General features: G+C 38.3%; 1 protein-coding gene across 1 annotated transcript; it reads right to left on the bottom strand.

Annotated features, from left to right (window-relative positions):
* Positions 1 to 4,926: 4,926 nt before the first annotated feature.
* Positions 4,927 to 13,915, bottom strand: FAM240A (family with sequence similarity 240 member A). Its single transcript, XM_014252243.2, has 3 exons — positions 13,827 to 13,915; positions 6,526 to 6,670; positions 4,927 to 5,210 (listed from the first exon to the last, which is right to left on the bottom strand). The coding sequence occupies exons 2-3, from the start codon at positions 6,663 to 6,665 to the stop codon at positions 5,132 to 5,134; spliced, it is 219 nt and encodes a 72-aa protein (XP_014107718.1). The 5' UTR covers positions 6,666 to 6,670; positions 13,827 to 13,915; the 3' UTR covers positions 4,927 to 5,131.
* Between the last annotated feature and the right edge of the window lie 1,416 nt (positions 13,916 to 15,331).

The following is a 15,331-nucleotide window of genomic DNA, read 5'->3' as shown; positions in this document are numbered from 1 at the left end:
AATGTGGTCCTTCTGTAGTCTTCTCCAGGCTGAACAGTCTCAATTCTCTCAGCCTGTTTTCACAGGAGGAGGTGCTCCACTCCTGTGACCATCCTTGTGGCCTTCTCTAGACCCACCCTAACATATTTTCCTGTGCTGGGACCCCAGAGCTAGATGCAGTGTTCAAGGTAGGTTCCCACTAGAATGGCAGAATCCCCTCCCTCACCTAGCTGGCCATGCTGCTTTTGGTGCAGCTGACTTTCTGGATTGCAAATGCACATTGCTGATTCATGTCCATTTTTCCATCCTCCAGTATCCCCAAATTCTTCTTGGCAGGGCCTCTCTCAAGCATGACATCCCCCAGCCTATATTGATACAGGGGTTGCTGTGACACACAGGGCCATTCTCAGAATGGCATTCTCATCTGAAGGGGCATTCAGTCTGACCCATAAACCAAAAGGCCATTCAAAAAGCTATCTCTATTTTCACATGTATTGTAATAGATATGAAAATTTCTCACCAACCTTGAAACTTCAGAAAGCCATAACCAGTGCTGCTTGTAGGCTGTTAAGTCAGTTTGACTGAGTGGTCTTCATGCAAGAAGAGGGTGGCCACAATTTTTATCACATGGAAACATTTTATGTGAGTATACGGAAACTCACACCATGCTCTGACTTAGGGTCCAGACCCATCTCTAAAGTAACTTCTGCAGAGCAGTAACTGCAGATCATTTGTGGTTAACATGCACATATGGGTCAGCTGAGACCAGCAGTGATGCCTGGGAGAGGCTCCATGAGTAACCTGGGAGTTTTACAATAAGAGCTGTAATCAACATTAGGCCATCAGCCAAATCTCCTCAAAACTCTTTAGTTTTAGACATTACCTCTTAGTCTTTAACTTCCCTTCCCAAAGATATCTATCTTGCTTCTCCAAACTTTTGTGGTGAGAATCCAGTTACATAAATAATGATTCCCTTCACCTGCAGTATATTTTATACCTCTGGCACCTTTCCTGGACCAGTGCGGGATGCTTTTATTTTTCAAATCTGTTAGAAGAAATTGTCTATGGATTTTAGTTCCAGCTGTAGTGCTGGGCTACTATAGTGAATTACATTATCTGTGTAGAGCCTGACTTTGTACCCTACACAGGTACTGTGACTCTTTCTGACCTCTGGCTCTGGCCCATCTTTCCACTCCCCCTCCACTGTTTCTGTACTGTTTACACAGTGAGCTCTGTGTGCCTGGGATTATCTTTCACATTGCTTGTGTATGGGATCAAAGTCTCTGAGGTAGCCTGTAGGCTTTTCTAGAGTGCAAAACCACTCGGCTATGCTTAATTTACACTAAAAACAGAACATTGGAGATGAACTTGGTATTGTATGGTGGGTTTATTTCACTGCTGGCCACTTCAGGCACCTCAGAACTGGCCAATACCTCAGCTTCTTCTCCAGTGAATGTGGCTAGAAGCCCAAAGAGACATAGCTGCACAGATGTGAAGTGGGTGTATACTAGGAAGCAATAAACCTTTGGGAGTCACGCTGAAGACAGCCTGCTGGGTGATGCTGCACTGGTCTGCAGGACCATCTCCCTTTTGCCTGACCTGTGACAATTGTTCAAAATCAAAATCTGGCTGCAGTGGCTGTGTTATGTTTATTTGCTCCTTAATTAGAGACCTCCAGAGAGATCCTTGGTTAAGGAAAGACATTGATCAGGAGGGATTCCTGAGTGAAGAACTGTATTTAAGCTATCTCAGTTTGGTCTAAACTGCTAAGAAGTCTGTTAAGTTACTGACAGAGTCATTCTTCACAGCTGTCAGCCCTTATCCATGCACTAGGAGGATCATCAATATGACTAAAACGGAGCATCTGTCACTCTTGTGCTAACAGGGAGCACACTTCCCATAAATGCTATGTAAAGGGTGCTGGGTGGTACGTGTTTAGTGTTTGCTTCAGAGAATGGTAAAGTTTTCCCAGATTTGACTTTCATCACTGCTGCAAGCTTTTTCAAAAAGTTCTGTGTCATGCATTTGTAACAAGAAAGTGACGTGCATTTTCTTGCTACTCAGTGTCAGGATGAAGCAAAGGAATGGCAAAATTACAAAAGCTAGGAAGATAAGCAAGTACCTTCCACATTTTAATTGCAAAGCTAATAAAAACAGGTTGGCATAAACTCGAAATCTCTTGCTGTTAAACTCAAAAGCAATGTGAAAATCTGGATAGAAAAAAAATAAAATCAAAAGACATGAAGTGTGTCTTCAAGAAGCTATTTTATAAACATTTGAATTAAGTTTAATTCAAATGTTTAGTTTTAAGTGTTTAGTTGAATAATGCACTCCTCTGAAACTGCATATTGGTGGAAAATTGTCTGAAGAGCACCTAAGCATCCTCTCTAGCCATAATGAGCTTTTTACAAAACCTGGCTGATTTTATCAGGCTTTACTTGATGCCTTTTCCAGTCCTACAGTAATGTTTCTCTAGTCCTTTTTGTAATGTCATTGCTCATTTCTGAGTCTCACAGATATTGCAGTGATTTTGGTTTTTTTTGTTTTGTTTTGTTTTTTGCCTCCTTTTAATTTCTCTTGTGACCTTCAAGGTAGAGAGAAGATTTATATTTTTGTTTTGAAATTGCTAGAACCACTTTTATCCTGGGGTCTGCTCCAGCTTCTCCTAAGATTGTTACTTGACATTTAGATTTAAATTTTCATGCTTTCACACTCTTTATTTCTGCTGATTAACTCTAGATTATTTCTGAATATGTATATTTTTTGTGTGGTATCTTACAAAACTCTTTTAGCCCTGCATTACCCTGGTGAGTTTTGTATCAAAACATGTTGTTAGTATTCAAATAAATGAAGATTACAGGGCCCAAAGTCCCAAATCCAGCACTGTGGAAATTGAACTTGAAATAATTAATATAAATACTGGAGAGGGAACTATAAAGCTCAAAGGAAAGTGGCTTAACTCTGGAAATATATTTTCAAAACTCCTCTTGGTTTTGGGCTGGAATAGATGCATCCTGTAAAAAATAAGTTCCTTTTTATAATTTTAAAGAGGTGATTTTAGGGTGTTCTAGATTGATAAGGACTAATTCCAAAGCATTCTTAAGTCACCACATAACCATGCATGTGCAATGAAGAACTGGGATGGAAGTCACTTCCTGGCACATTTTTTTCTCAGCTCATTGTGGCTTTTCCTCATTCTAATTTACTTCATGAGAAGACTAGTAAGAAGGATCTAAACTATGTGAGAAGCAAACAGAAGCTTATTCCAGGACTAATTTTAAAAATATGCCAACTCTGACTGCCTCTGTTTTTCAACTCGTGCCATAACTTACACAATGAATGAGAGGCTGGAAAACGTTTTCCTTAGCTCAGTTCAAGCTCTGATTTCAGCCAAAATGATATAAATGCCAAAACTGTTTCATGATGGAGTAGAACTAAAGCTTCAGTAGGCACCAAGCATAGACCAGGATGGGTGAATTGAAATGTGTTAACTGACATTTTCAAAGAAATCTACTTTTTTAATACAGCCCAGTATTAAGTTGTGATGCTATCTGGTGATTGCTTCCTTAAGCACGGCTTTACTGTAATTATAATGTGGTCCTTCGTATTCACAGTTGATGTTACTTTTAAAATTGCTTAAGAATAAGAATAAACTCAAGAACATGGGCTTAGCAACTTTTTTTCTGGTGTCTGTCAAACTCTACTCTCAAGTTTGGGGACATACCTGCTGACACCTTGATTTCTGTGTTAGTGCTCCAAGGTCATAATTTTTTTCATGATTTTATGAATTCCTGAGGCCTTCCAAACATTATTTGTGTTTAAATTCACATAATAAATTTTGTTTGGCCTTGGGATGCACAAAAGTGGATTTAAAAGGTGATAGATAAAGAGGGGAAAAAAATAACACTTCAAATTTTTGTTTTGATTTAAGAAGAGCAGATTTTATAAGTATTGTGATGCTCCAAACCCTTCTATTATTCTCTTCCTGCCTCACTGGCAATTCAAATCTTCTTTGCTTTGAACCAATATGAATTACCAGAGTGGCAGTGAAACAGTCCTATAAAAAGAGACTAAAAGGTTAAGCGATTCAGGGAAGAGTTTTTTAGCATGCTCAAAACAACAATGCTTTAGCTTACAGTACATTACCCTAATCATTTAGTGGCAACAAAGCAGTCACCTTAAAAAGGAAGTGCTTTGATTGCATCACCCGACTGAAATGCTTTCATATTGTTGGAGGAAATGCCACATTTCCTCATGAAGCATTAGGAAGGGAAGAAGAAACATTTTTGACTAATGACAAATGTGTGAGAGGAAAACTGCCAGATTCTGAAAGTACTGGTCTTTAAGGAATAAATACTGGGTCTTAGAGGGAAAAAGTGCTAGAAGAAAAAACATGCTGGTCACTCATGGTTGCAGACAACTGTGGAAGTGCACCAAGCTACTGTGTGAAACAGAGGTATCAATCCACCTCTAGACAAGCCAGATCAGGTACCAGAAACAGAGCTTAGAGTTGTTCTACCAACGCTGATATAGTGTCTCATGGTAGCTAAAATGGCTTGATTAAGTTAATGTGGGTTAATCAGGCAGCTCTTGTAGGTGTCTCACAGAGACTGTTTATTAATACATATATGTTAGCAACTTCACAGGTGACTTCTAACATAGCAACTAGGATCTGTAGCTCCCACCACTTTGGGCTTCACTAGTTGTGTGGGATCTGGTGGAATTGCGCATGTCCTATATTCCTTAGTCTGCACTGGGCTGTGTTGCATTAAAAATTAAAATCTCTACTATTCATTAAACCATCTAAATTCATTATATTGCAGTCAGTCTATACAGAAATGTAAAATATCGAGGAAATGCTTTTGCAGAGCATTTGTGAAATGAAACTCTTTTCCCAGGCATCTACGTGTCAGTGAACCATGATTTATTAGGGTTAAATACTTCAGAGTGCTACATTCTCCATTTATCAAATGAAGGGACAGATGCATAATCTTAAAAGCAACAACTGACATTTCACGTATGAAACTTCTAACAACAGCTAATTAATAATAGCTCATTTAAGCTACAAAGTAAAACTGACTTCAGCTTTTGCATCACACTTTCCTACAAAACAGAATTTTTTTCCCCCAAACGTGTAATGAGTGTGGGCTCTTCAGCTGGATGAGTCTTCAGACTGGGTCCTCAACATCTTTATCCGCTTTTCCAGCCTCTCCATCCATTCATTTCTGAGCCTAGGGACAGAAACATGGATCAGCTTGTCCCTGTAATTTTACATGGAATGGATTTATACTCTTCACCTTTTCCACTGATAATATTCTTTGGTGCTTTTTCCTAATTTTCATGCAAATTTTCCTGCCCCTTTAGAGCTCTTTGCTTTATGACACTTCAGGACAAGCTCTTAAATCCCAGTGAGGGATCTCCTGAGCTTTGTGGTTCATCTCCATCTCCAGTGTGCCCTCTCTCGGGTCCTGTGTGCCAGAGTGACTTGTCACCTGCACTGGAGATTGCCTGCTGCCACCTGCTGGGTCACATCACCCAGCACTTCCCCAGACTCCATCGTCTGTCTGTGCTCAGCTAGGAGACACTGCCCATGTTGATGCTTCTGTTAGACCCATAGCAGGTAGCTTTCAGTAATATGTGGCCCTTTATTTTCTTTTTGATAGTATCTACATGCCACAGAAAGACTTATTCAAATAGAAAAGAGAGTTATTTCCAACTGGGGAGTTGTAACATTGAGATTACGTTTCTTGCAAATGGATAAAACATTCTGGAAACTAATTCTAGTGTTCCTTCAACCAGGGTTAGTAATGTAAGGCTGTCCTTGAGCTTAATTTTTCAAGTATCGTTGCAAAGACAGCTATGAGGAAGACTTTGGAAAATTGCTTTCTCACTGGATGATCTCAAAAGAACATATGATAAATAACAAAACTATATATCTTCTCATATGCCTTCAGCTTCTGGAGAGTAGATGTGAAGTAAAACTCTGCTGATCTTGTTGCAGACTGCTCTTTCTTGCAGTGACTCATCAAGGGGAATGTGACTGAATAAGGTAGATATGGCTATGGATGGTGGTTGCCTTAGTCAGTATGCTTGGACCATCTGCTTTATAATGGACTTACCATAAGCAAATTAAAACTTACTAAATTAAATCTTAAATAATTCAAACTATTTGCTTGTGAAAGCAAGGCCACAGAGAAGGAAAGTGGGCCAGGTACACATCTGTGCTAGCTTTTGTCTGTTTTTGTTCTTTTTAACGTAAAACCTAGGCCTTTACATCCAAGACAAGTCTGCAATGTTAAATATTGTCCTGGTAATTTTATTAAGTTCTATGCTTGGAGTCATATATGGAACAAGAATGAATTATTCTTCCATCCTATGAAGTCATGGTTCAAACACATTGGCATTACATCCTAATTTGGGAAGCTATATTATTTTCTGTAAATCTAAATTACTTTCAGATTTCAATTCATGACTTAAGTATAGGTATTTAAAAAAAAAATATTACAATGCAAACTCAAGTAACCTTTCTGGATGCAGATTACCCACTTTGTCAGAGCACTTCTTCGCTGACGTTCTTTTTCACTTTGCAGATATTGAGTTTGTTGTTCAATGGTCTTTTCCCAGAAGTTCCTCAGGTCACTGGTTTCACAACCCCGCACTTCATGACGCATATATTGGCTATTCATTTTCTCTAAAGGAAAAATTTGAAAGAACTGTATGACAAGTTACTGGTTCCTCATCTGTTTTCATGGCTAAAGCACATTCTCAATGTTTTGGATTTTAAATATTAGGGTCACACAGTCTTTTTTTTAGTAGGATCAGGATAACTGTGAGCATGACTCACTATTTAAGTTTTTCTTTCCTAGCTCTGACACTTGAGGATGTGCTGTCTAGAGTGATCTGAATTCTTACTTGTGTACCTAAAATATCTCTCACTTGACTATAACATTTATGTTCACAGTCAGGACACTGCTCTTGTATTCTGTAATTTAGCAATTAGGATACTTTTTACTGAACTCACAAATAAAATAATAAAAAAAATGGCCATATCTAATGGGATTTTTGGTCTCATTATTTTCATGTATCTAAAATTTTAAAGTAACTATTGTTTTGATGGTTTCCCTTTAATCATTCTGGCACTTAGCTTTATTTGGAAATATAGAAAATTTATATATTTAAAAGTATGTACATAATTTCATAAGATGCTGACTTGCAAAACCCACTTTGTCTGCTAAATATTTTCCCCTCTTCTTCAATTTTCAAATCAGAGTAAATTCACTGAATGTATTTGTGTATCTGTGACGATTCTGTACTTTCAGCTTTAGGTAATGTCATCGTAAAATAAATTCTGGAGTGAATTTTATCCTAGGGAAAGAATATTTGCCTCAGGATGACTCTTTGTGGGCTAACAGGAAATTCCCTGTATGCCACATTGTAGCCAGAAAATGATATCATTACTTTCAAAATTTCATTAAATATGAAATTAGTATATCTTTCAAATTGCCGTGTGCTTTTGTGTGAACATGCCATTATAATATTTTCCAGAACATTTAATTTTTTTAACAGGTATTTAGGGCTCTCTCATGCATTGTTTGAATTCAGGGAATTTATTTGTAATTTATTTTAATCAGACCCATCGAGAGATAGTAAACAAGCCCCTCAAGACTAGCTTGGAAAAGCTTGAAGAAACTGCTGCCATTCCCCTGCCAGGCATTGTAAGAAAGCACAAAACTGGGAACAGATAATCTTTACATAATTGTCTGTTTTGTGAAAAATTGACAGGCACATTATAAAGACTCTGTGAGCAGAGGATGAAATTAGCCCTTTTGAAGAGGTCCCATTTTTGTTAGGATTTCCCTGTAACTCCCCCGTGGTTCCCTGTAAAACTTTCTTATGTCAGCTCATGGCCTCCAAATAATAGAAGCACAGTACCTGAGCCCGACTCTTGCAGAGAAGAATTACTGAATGTATTTTCCAGTCCTTTACAAATTATAGCTGGATGTGTAATTGTTGACATTAGTCTGTAATGTGAATTGTAAGTATTGCTGAAAACCTCCAGCTGTGCTAGGGGATAACCAATTTCAGGTCAAGAAGTTCACTTAATGCAAGTGCATGTTTCCATAAAATATATGTATTCTATAAACATCCACATATGTATCAATGCCAACCCAAATATTTCTTCCCAGGTGACAATTACTATCCTTTTAAATGTTTTGTGTATTAGGAATAATCTTCAAAGGTATGAGAAAGCTATGATAAAAGCCATCTAAGTAAAACTAATGGACTTTCCACCCTAGGAGTTAATCTCCAAGAATAACTCTTCCTGAAGTGCAGGAAGAAAAATTCCCCTATATACCTGGGGCTTCAACATAAACTGCCAGGAAATAATGTCTTCAGGTTTCTTCATCAGAAGAGATAGCAAAACATAATAGCTTCATCCTTCTGAATTATAATGAATTCCTGTCTAACATACTGTGGAAGCATCTTTTATATACATATATATGAGGGCAAATATCATTCCTGAATAAAGCAAAATTATGGAACTCATTGCTACGAGGTGTAATTGAGCCCAAGCATATACTTTCAGAATACATATATCCTTTACTGGTTTTTAATGTTATGCCTCCTGATTTGATTGTATATGTTCTTGGTACTGGATTTAATACATTTTATAGATGTGCCTTTCCAACACCTGCCCCCAGAGCAAAATATCACAAGGAAAAAATTTAAAGCCACTAAAAGAGATTCTCAGAAGTAGTTTCCATAGGCATTCACTTTACATCTGATGCTGGCAGTATTTAGAAGAATGTTCTCTCTTGACACCACAAAGTGTGTGTAATATTGCCCATTACAGCTTTGGGGGCATGTTTTTGTTTTTTTCAGCAGTGTGAAGTGGGGCAGGGACAGGAATTAGTACTTTTATCTATCTATCATCTGTGGTATTTTCTTTGTGTGTGCTTGATCAGGTACACTAAGAGCATTGTTCAAGTCATTCTTCTTTCCTGACCTTTTATATTGTGTTAATAAATGGATATCTTGGTTCCAAATTTTCTCTCCCTCAGTTCTTAATATTCTTTGTTCTCATTTCCCTTAAGGCTGGAGAACACTCAAATATATGCAATTAGGTATCAAAGTTACTGAACACATCAGAATTTCTGCATTATTACTGATCCTTATATGTTCTTGATAAACACAATATGTAAATATGCCAGCGTTTGCTTCTCTGAACTGTAGAATCATTTTATCCTAAATTACCTTATATTTTGAACTATCTGTTTGAGCCCATTCATGGTGGTTGTAATGAACTGCACAATACCTCCACTGAAATAATTCACATGGTTTCTTATGCCTTTATGCATCATGTGTATGGATGTTTGAATTCACCTCTGTCCTGCCATCCATTTCATAAAACGTAAACCTTCAGTGCATGTGAGCAGTCAGGGATATCAGACTAAGTCTATCACTATTTCTCTAGCTATCGTATTTTTCTCTCCTACTTCAGCTGTTTTCAGAGGAGTGTAACAGGACTTAAGCCTGTATCATGACTTTGCAGCAGCAGTTATCATCTGGAAACAATTTATTTTCATGCCTTGAAGCCTCATTCAGAGTAGTTAGGATAAGGGGCCTCATTTAACAGGGAAAGAGAAGAATGGAAAAGATTTCATGGAAGCAGCCTCCAAAGCAGCCTGAACAAATAATCTCAGTATGAAGGAACAGGTGAGCAGAAATATACTATTAAAGTGCATAGGGAGTTGTGATGCACTTTTATAGACCTTACAGTTAGTTCTGACTTAAACCTCCCTGCCACAGCTAGGACTAAATAAGCTTTTTTTAAGCCTCTAGTGACAATCCTTCAAGAGAACAATAGTGAGAGGCTCTTTCTGGTAATCTTCTCTGACAGAGGCCTGGTTGCAAGCCAATGAACAAATGTAGATGCTCTCAAATGAAAGGAAGAATGTGATAAACTCTAGGGAGGCTTTATCCAACTTATGATAATGATGATTGCTTATTTTTAGATTTAACAATTTTAGATCAGGTTGGTATTATCTAGCCTCCGTTTGCTAAAGGAGGTCTTAGAAATTTACGGAAGCTGTCACACTAGTACTATAAGTCAAGAATTATGTTGGTAGAACAAAAGAAGAATGTAAGATCAATTTGATGTGACATCTTGGCTTCTTTTTGAAAGAAAAAAAAATCAATAGTTTGAGGCTGAAACTCACTGTTTCTGGGAGAAAACACTACCACCAGAAACACTTCTTCATGGAGAGAATTGGGAGTCAAAAGTTTCTTAGCCAGAAGAAAAAATGTACAGAAAGGTGTGGATTTTCTTCCTCTAGTAGAACACATTGTGATAGGAAATGTATTTTTAAGATTTACAAAACTTTTAGTGAGTCAGGAGGGTTATTTTTTTCCTCCTTCTTTTGTTTCTTACAAAGCACAATCAGTCAGAGTTTTCAGGATTTTATACATTCCTCTAGAAATAGTACAATATTTTATTGTTCGGACTTTTCTTGGATCATGGTTTGTGACTCTGGTTGCTACATATGCACTGAATGAAAAAAAAAATTCAGGAGAGAGTACTATCTATGGTAATGGTACAGTTTGATGTAAAAACAATCAGAAATCTGTTTTGATTTTGGAAAATAGGACTAGTGATCATATTCATGATTTCCCTCTTTTTCCTTGGGTCAAGGATATGTCATTTATTTCTGCTTCTGCAGTGGGCGGAAATTCACATCTCAAAGGGCTGACTGATGCTTCCTTTGAGATCCTGCCTAGGGGAAGGAACCATGCTGGTTTCAAGTCTAACTTGGGTGTCCAGACCGTGGTTAAAACTCTTCAGAGGCAGAAGAGAGCACTTTAGTTTAATCCCCTGTACCTTTTGGTTTGTGTGGCATGTTGCACAGTGCAGTTTATGTCATGAGCGGCCTGAGCCTTGAAGCCACTCATGAGCAACTTGTGGGAGAGGTTTCTCACAGCTTGCTCTCACAGCTTCCTCTTGCTCTCTTCCTTGTTTGTGAGCAGAGACAGGAGGAGATGATCTGGAGCACCAGCCTGAGGATGGGGAAGACTGTTGTGGTCTTCTGATGCACACAAGTCCCTAACTGCCCCAGTCTCTTCCAAAACCTCATTAGTTATCTCATCAGCAAAGATATGTGATTTTCCATGTGTACTGTATGATTTAATTTTCATTTGCAGTTTGGCATTACTATCTATGCTTTTCCTTTGTAAACAGTATTGTCTGGAGTTTGCTGTGAAATGAGGGAATTCTAGGCAAGTTATTTATTCTGCCACCAGTAATTCATAGTTTGGCAGAATCTGAAGGACATGCTCTTACCAGAGGATGCTCAGTCAGGGAGTTGTTCTCTGGGTATAAATTTCAATCAATTTAATTTGACTTCTCCACATATTGTGAATTTTCTGTGCATGAAAATGACAGCCAAACTGACATGTGACTGAGCAATACTGGTAGGAGTTACAGGCGTGCATCTAGCAAATTATTTCTAACAGGCATGTAAAACAGTTTTAAAATTTGAAAATGTTTTCGCTCAAGCACTATGTAGCAGTCTCTATTCAATCATTATCCTTTTTCCTAATTCCCACAATCTTTTATTGCTTTTCTGTGAAACGTGATGGATCTGAGACTATTTTTTCTAATAAGGAGAATAGTTATTCTTCAAATGCTTTGCAGTGGTAGAAAATTTGGACTTCTGCTCATATGATACTTTTATGACAGACAACAAACATATTAAGGCTTGTGGTAGCTACATGGGTCTTGCATCTCATACTACTACAGTGTCAATATCAGTGCGTTTGAATGCCATGCATTGTGTTTTATTCTGTCTTTCTCATCTAGTGGGCTTCAGTTCTTTTTATCTGCTTCCACTTTTCTCTGGATATTAGACACCTGAATAATGGTGTTATCAAACTGGAGGCAACTGATTCTGTGTATTGCTTTTATGTACTAGAGGGCTCAGAAGTCCTCTGGCTGAAGATTGAAATTCTTAAAATCTTTTGAACAAAACACTTGAGGAATCAATATTTTCATTTCCCTACAGTTAACCCATTCATTTTTTGCTATGCAAGTTCTGCTCCCATGCTTGTTTCTTATATTTTGCTATTCGCTGCCTTGCACCCTGCACTGTCTCTTCTCCCCCAGCCTTGCAGCCAAGGGGTTTTGTGAATGGCCCCTTTGTTTTTCCCTTCTCTGACATCATGTCTGTTGAGTTTCCTCTCTTGCCCTCCTCACCTCCCTTGCCAGCCCTCCCACCTAACCTGACTGATTTGGACCTGTTCTTTCAGATACCTTTCTGTCTGGTTTCCCCACCTCTGTTGTTCCATCTGGAAAGTCTCTTTCCACTTCTTCCTTGAGTTGCATTTGATAGAATGATGGAGTAAGTTGAGTTGGAAGGGACCCACAAGGATCATTGAGTCCAGCTCCCAACCCTGCACAGCACCAACCCCAAGAATCACACCATGTGCCTCACAGCATTGTCCAAATCCTACTTGAACTCTGTCAAGCTGGTACTGTAGCCACTGCCCTGGGGATCCTGTTCCACTGCCCAAACACCTTCTGTGTGAAGAATCTTTTCCTATATCCAAGTGAAACCTCCTGGCACAGCTTCATACTATTCCCAGTGTTCTGTCACTGGTTGCAAGAATGAAGAGATAAGTGTCTGTCCCTCCTCTTCCTCTCATGAGGAGGTTGGAGACTGCAATGAATTCTTTCCTTAGTCTTCTCCAGACTGAGAAATGAGGTGACCTCAGCTGCTGCTCATAAGACCCTTCTTGCTTCAGACCCTTCACCATCCTTGTTGCCCTCCTTTGGATGCTCTTTAATAGCTTAATGTCTTTTTCACATTGTGGTGCCCAAACCTGCACTCATGCAGGTATTACTAAACTATCCCTGGATAACCTTTTCTTCACCCCTCTGTCACCCAGGTTTTCCTACTCCCTGCATCTGGCTCTCCGGGGTGGCTGCCTGCATTCCCATGAATCCTGCCACCAGCACACACAAACAAGACTGTGATGGCAGTTGCACAGAGGTGAGCAATAAGCAAACAGGTATTCAAAAGTGATTTGCAGTAAAAAATTCCCAGATGTCTTTCCTGAGCTTTCTATAGATTTGTTTGACTATTATTGACTTTTAATTTTCAGTATCTAAGGCATATTTAAAGTGGCTGTAGTTTGCTCATGAGATCAAAAATTGTTTCTGATCATTAGACTTTCCCCACTGCTGGATACATTTAAAGCCTGCTCCTATGAACTACTGAATTAATAAGATGAAGTATATAGAATAAATTAATATTTATTAGTCAAAGATCTTGAATGCACTTTGCTTTGTTGTTTGATTTTTGAGTACAGGAAGACTCGGTGTAGGATCAAAGAAGATAAATTTTGCCCAGGGCTCATGTTCTCTATTAGATCATCTAGTTCAGAGAAAACATGCAAGAGAAACCTATCCTCTGAATGGTGAAGGTGTCTACCATTGAATTAAAATGCCTCACATTAGCAGATCACTGTTAAAAAGCCTTTGAGAGATGAGTGTGTGTGTGTGTGTGTGTAGCCTTGGCTAGCATTAGCCCATCAGCTGAGAATGTACAGCCATATCTCTTAGTGTTTTATTCAGGATTGTGACATGGAAATTATCTGTAAATATCTTTTCTGTATCAATGCTACTCAGCTTCCTTAGAATTCTGTTAAACTGGGCACTCTTCCCTGGCATTTTCCTCACACTCTCATCTTTCCTAGAATATACTTTTGTAAGAATCAAAGTTAGAGAACAAACACATTTCTTGCTGACATTATTAGGGAAAACTCATTACAATAAACAAATACTTCCTTACCTTTGGAGCAGGACTCTTCTTGCAAATAAATTCTCTGTATGACACAAACAAATGAGGAATATTACCACTGCAGCCGTGGCTTCTCCAGTGTCACAGGGCAATAATGAAATGCATCCCTCGGTACTTTTTATTTGAAGTGGGGGTAACATAAATCCTTCATCATATCAAGGCTATTTTGAACAGAACCAGCAGTGAGATAAGATCATTTAATGAACTTTGCAGCCCCCTGCCTGAGATGACCGTGAAACACAGGGACCCTTGAGACCATGCATCCCTCCCACACTGGCAGATACTTCAAAGAGCATGACTTGGCAAGTGATGGGAATTTTCTTTAAAATGCCTGCTAGTGCTATCCATTTTAATAATCTTCCAATGAAGCTTGAAAAATTCCACACTACTGTCTTAGCTGTAATGGAGGCTGAAATGGTGTGACAAATCACACTTGGTTTTGCATTACAGGGTGACTTACAGAAGTATGTGCTACTTTGGTGTTGTTAATCTAAGGATGTATGCTTGATTATGACCTATCACAAAATCTGCTCTCTTCAAGGTAATTGTCATAGGAATTGTCTGTATGTTTAGCGTTATCTCACAGAATAAATTAAAGCAGCACTAGTCTTACCATTTGGAGTTGTTATAAGTCTATTACAGATGAATGCTTATATCATTACATTTCATTTTCTGAGGAAAATGTTTTGTAGGTTTGGCTGATGACAGATGTATGCACTTGTCTCGGTTTTCATTAAATCCATCTAAATTGCTAATATACCATATGTGATGCTGGCTTAAGTAGTTCTTATACAACTGCTGGTTATTTTAACCTCCCTTGTAATTTTTTCAGATCCCAAGTAGCAAAAGCAGCACCCATTAGATGGATGCTTTCTGTAGTTCATATTTACTTACTTACTTTTTCTGCAGTTTCCTTTACAGCAGAAAAACCCTGTGCAAAACATAGCAGCTACAACCTTTTTTTGTAAAGGAAAATTCCAACTATTTCCAAAACCTGGTCAATACATTTAACTCCTTAGAAACAGTACCTATTAGCTTTCTTTGGTGTGTCATTCCACCCCATGTCATATGAGAGCACAGAAATCAACTTGTCCCTCCATACATGAGACAACAGTGGTAACGTAGTCTCAGAAATTTAGGACCATTATACATATGTGGCATTGAAAAAAAAATAACAACATATCATAGGTTAAGCTGATTACTCTATTTTTGGAAAAATAGCTCAAATTCTGACTGGCTTTAGAAATCACAAACAAAACCAATCTGAATACTAAAATAATATTGTATTATAAAAAGAAGTGGAAGCCCAGGCTTGATAGAGAAGCGGCACTTCTCTAACACCATGGTGCTGCAGAGCAACAGAACTGCTTCGTTGTCATTTGACTCAGAACTTGAGTGGCATTCCCTTTTTACTAAATACATCTTGCTAAATTTGAAATGAATTTGAGGGTTTGTTTTGTTTCTAATGTTATGATGTAGTCAATATCTTCCATAAA

The sequence above is a fragment of the Pseudopodoces humilis genome, chromosome 4 (genome assembly GCF_049639895.1).
Source record: "Pseudopodoces humilis isolate 2021_Gansu_Grassland_sample_001 chromosome 4, ASM4963989v1, whole genome shotgun sequence".
NCBI classification, from domain to species: domain Eukaryota; kingdom Metazoa; phylum Chordata; class Aves; order Passeriformes; family Paridae; genus Pseudopodoces; species Pseudopodoces humilis.
Note: the sequence above shows the minus strand (reverse complement) of the source record. Positions and strands in the feature narration are given on the sequence as shown.

Coding starts and splice junctions, on each gene's coding strand:
- FAM240A (XM_014252243.2), bottom strand. CDS start 6,665: ATGAATAGCCAATATATGCGTCATGAAGTGCGGGGTTGTGAAACCAGT. Junction 5,211..6,525: donor CGAAGAAGTGCTCTGACAAA/GTGGGTAATCTG, acceptor TTCTGTCCCTAG/GCTCAGAAATGAATGGATGG.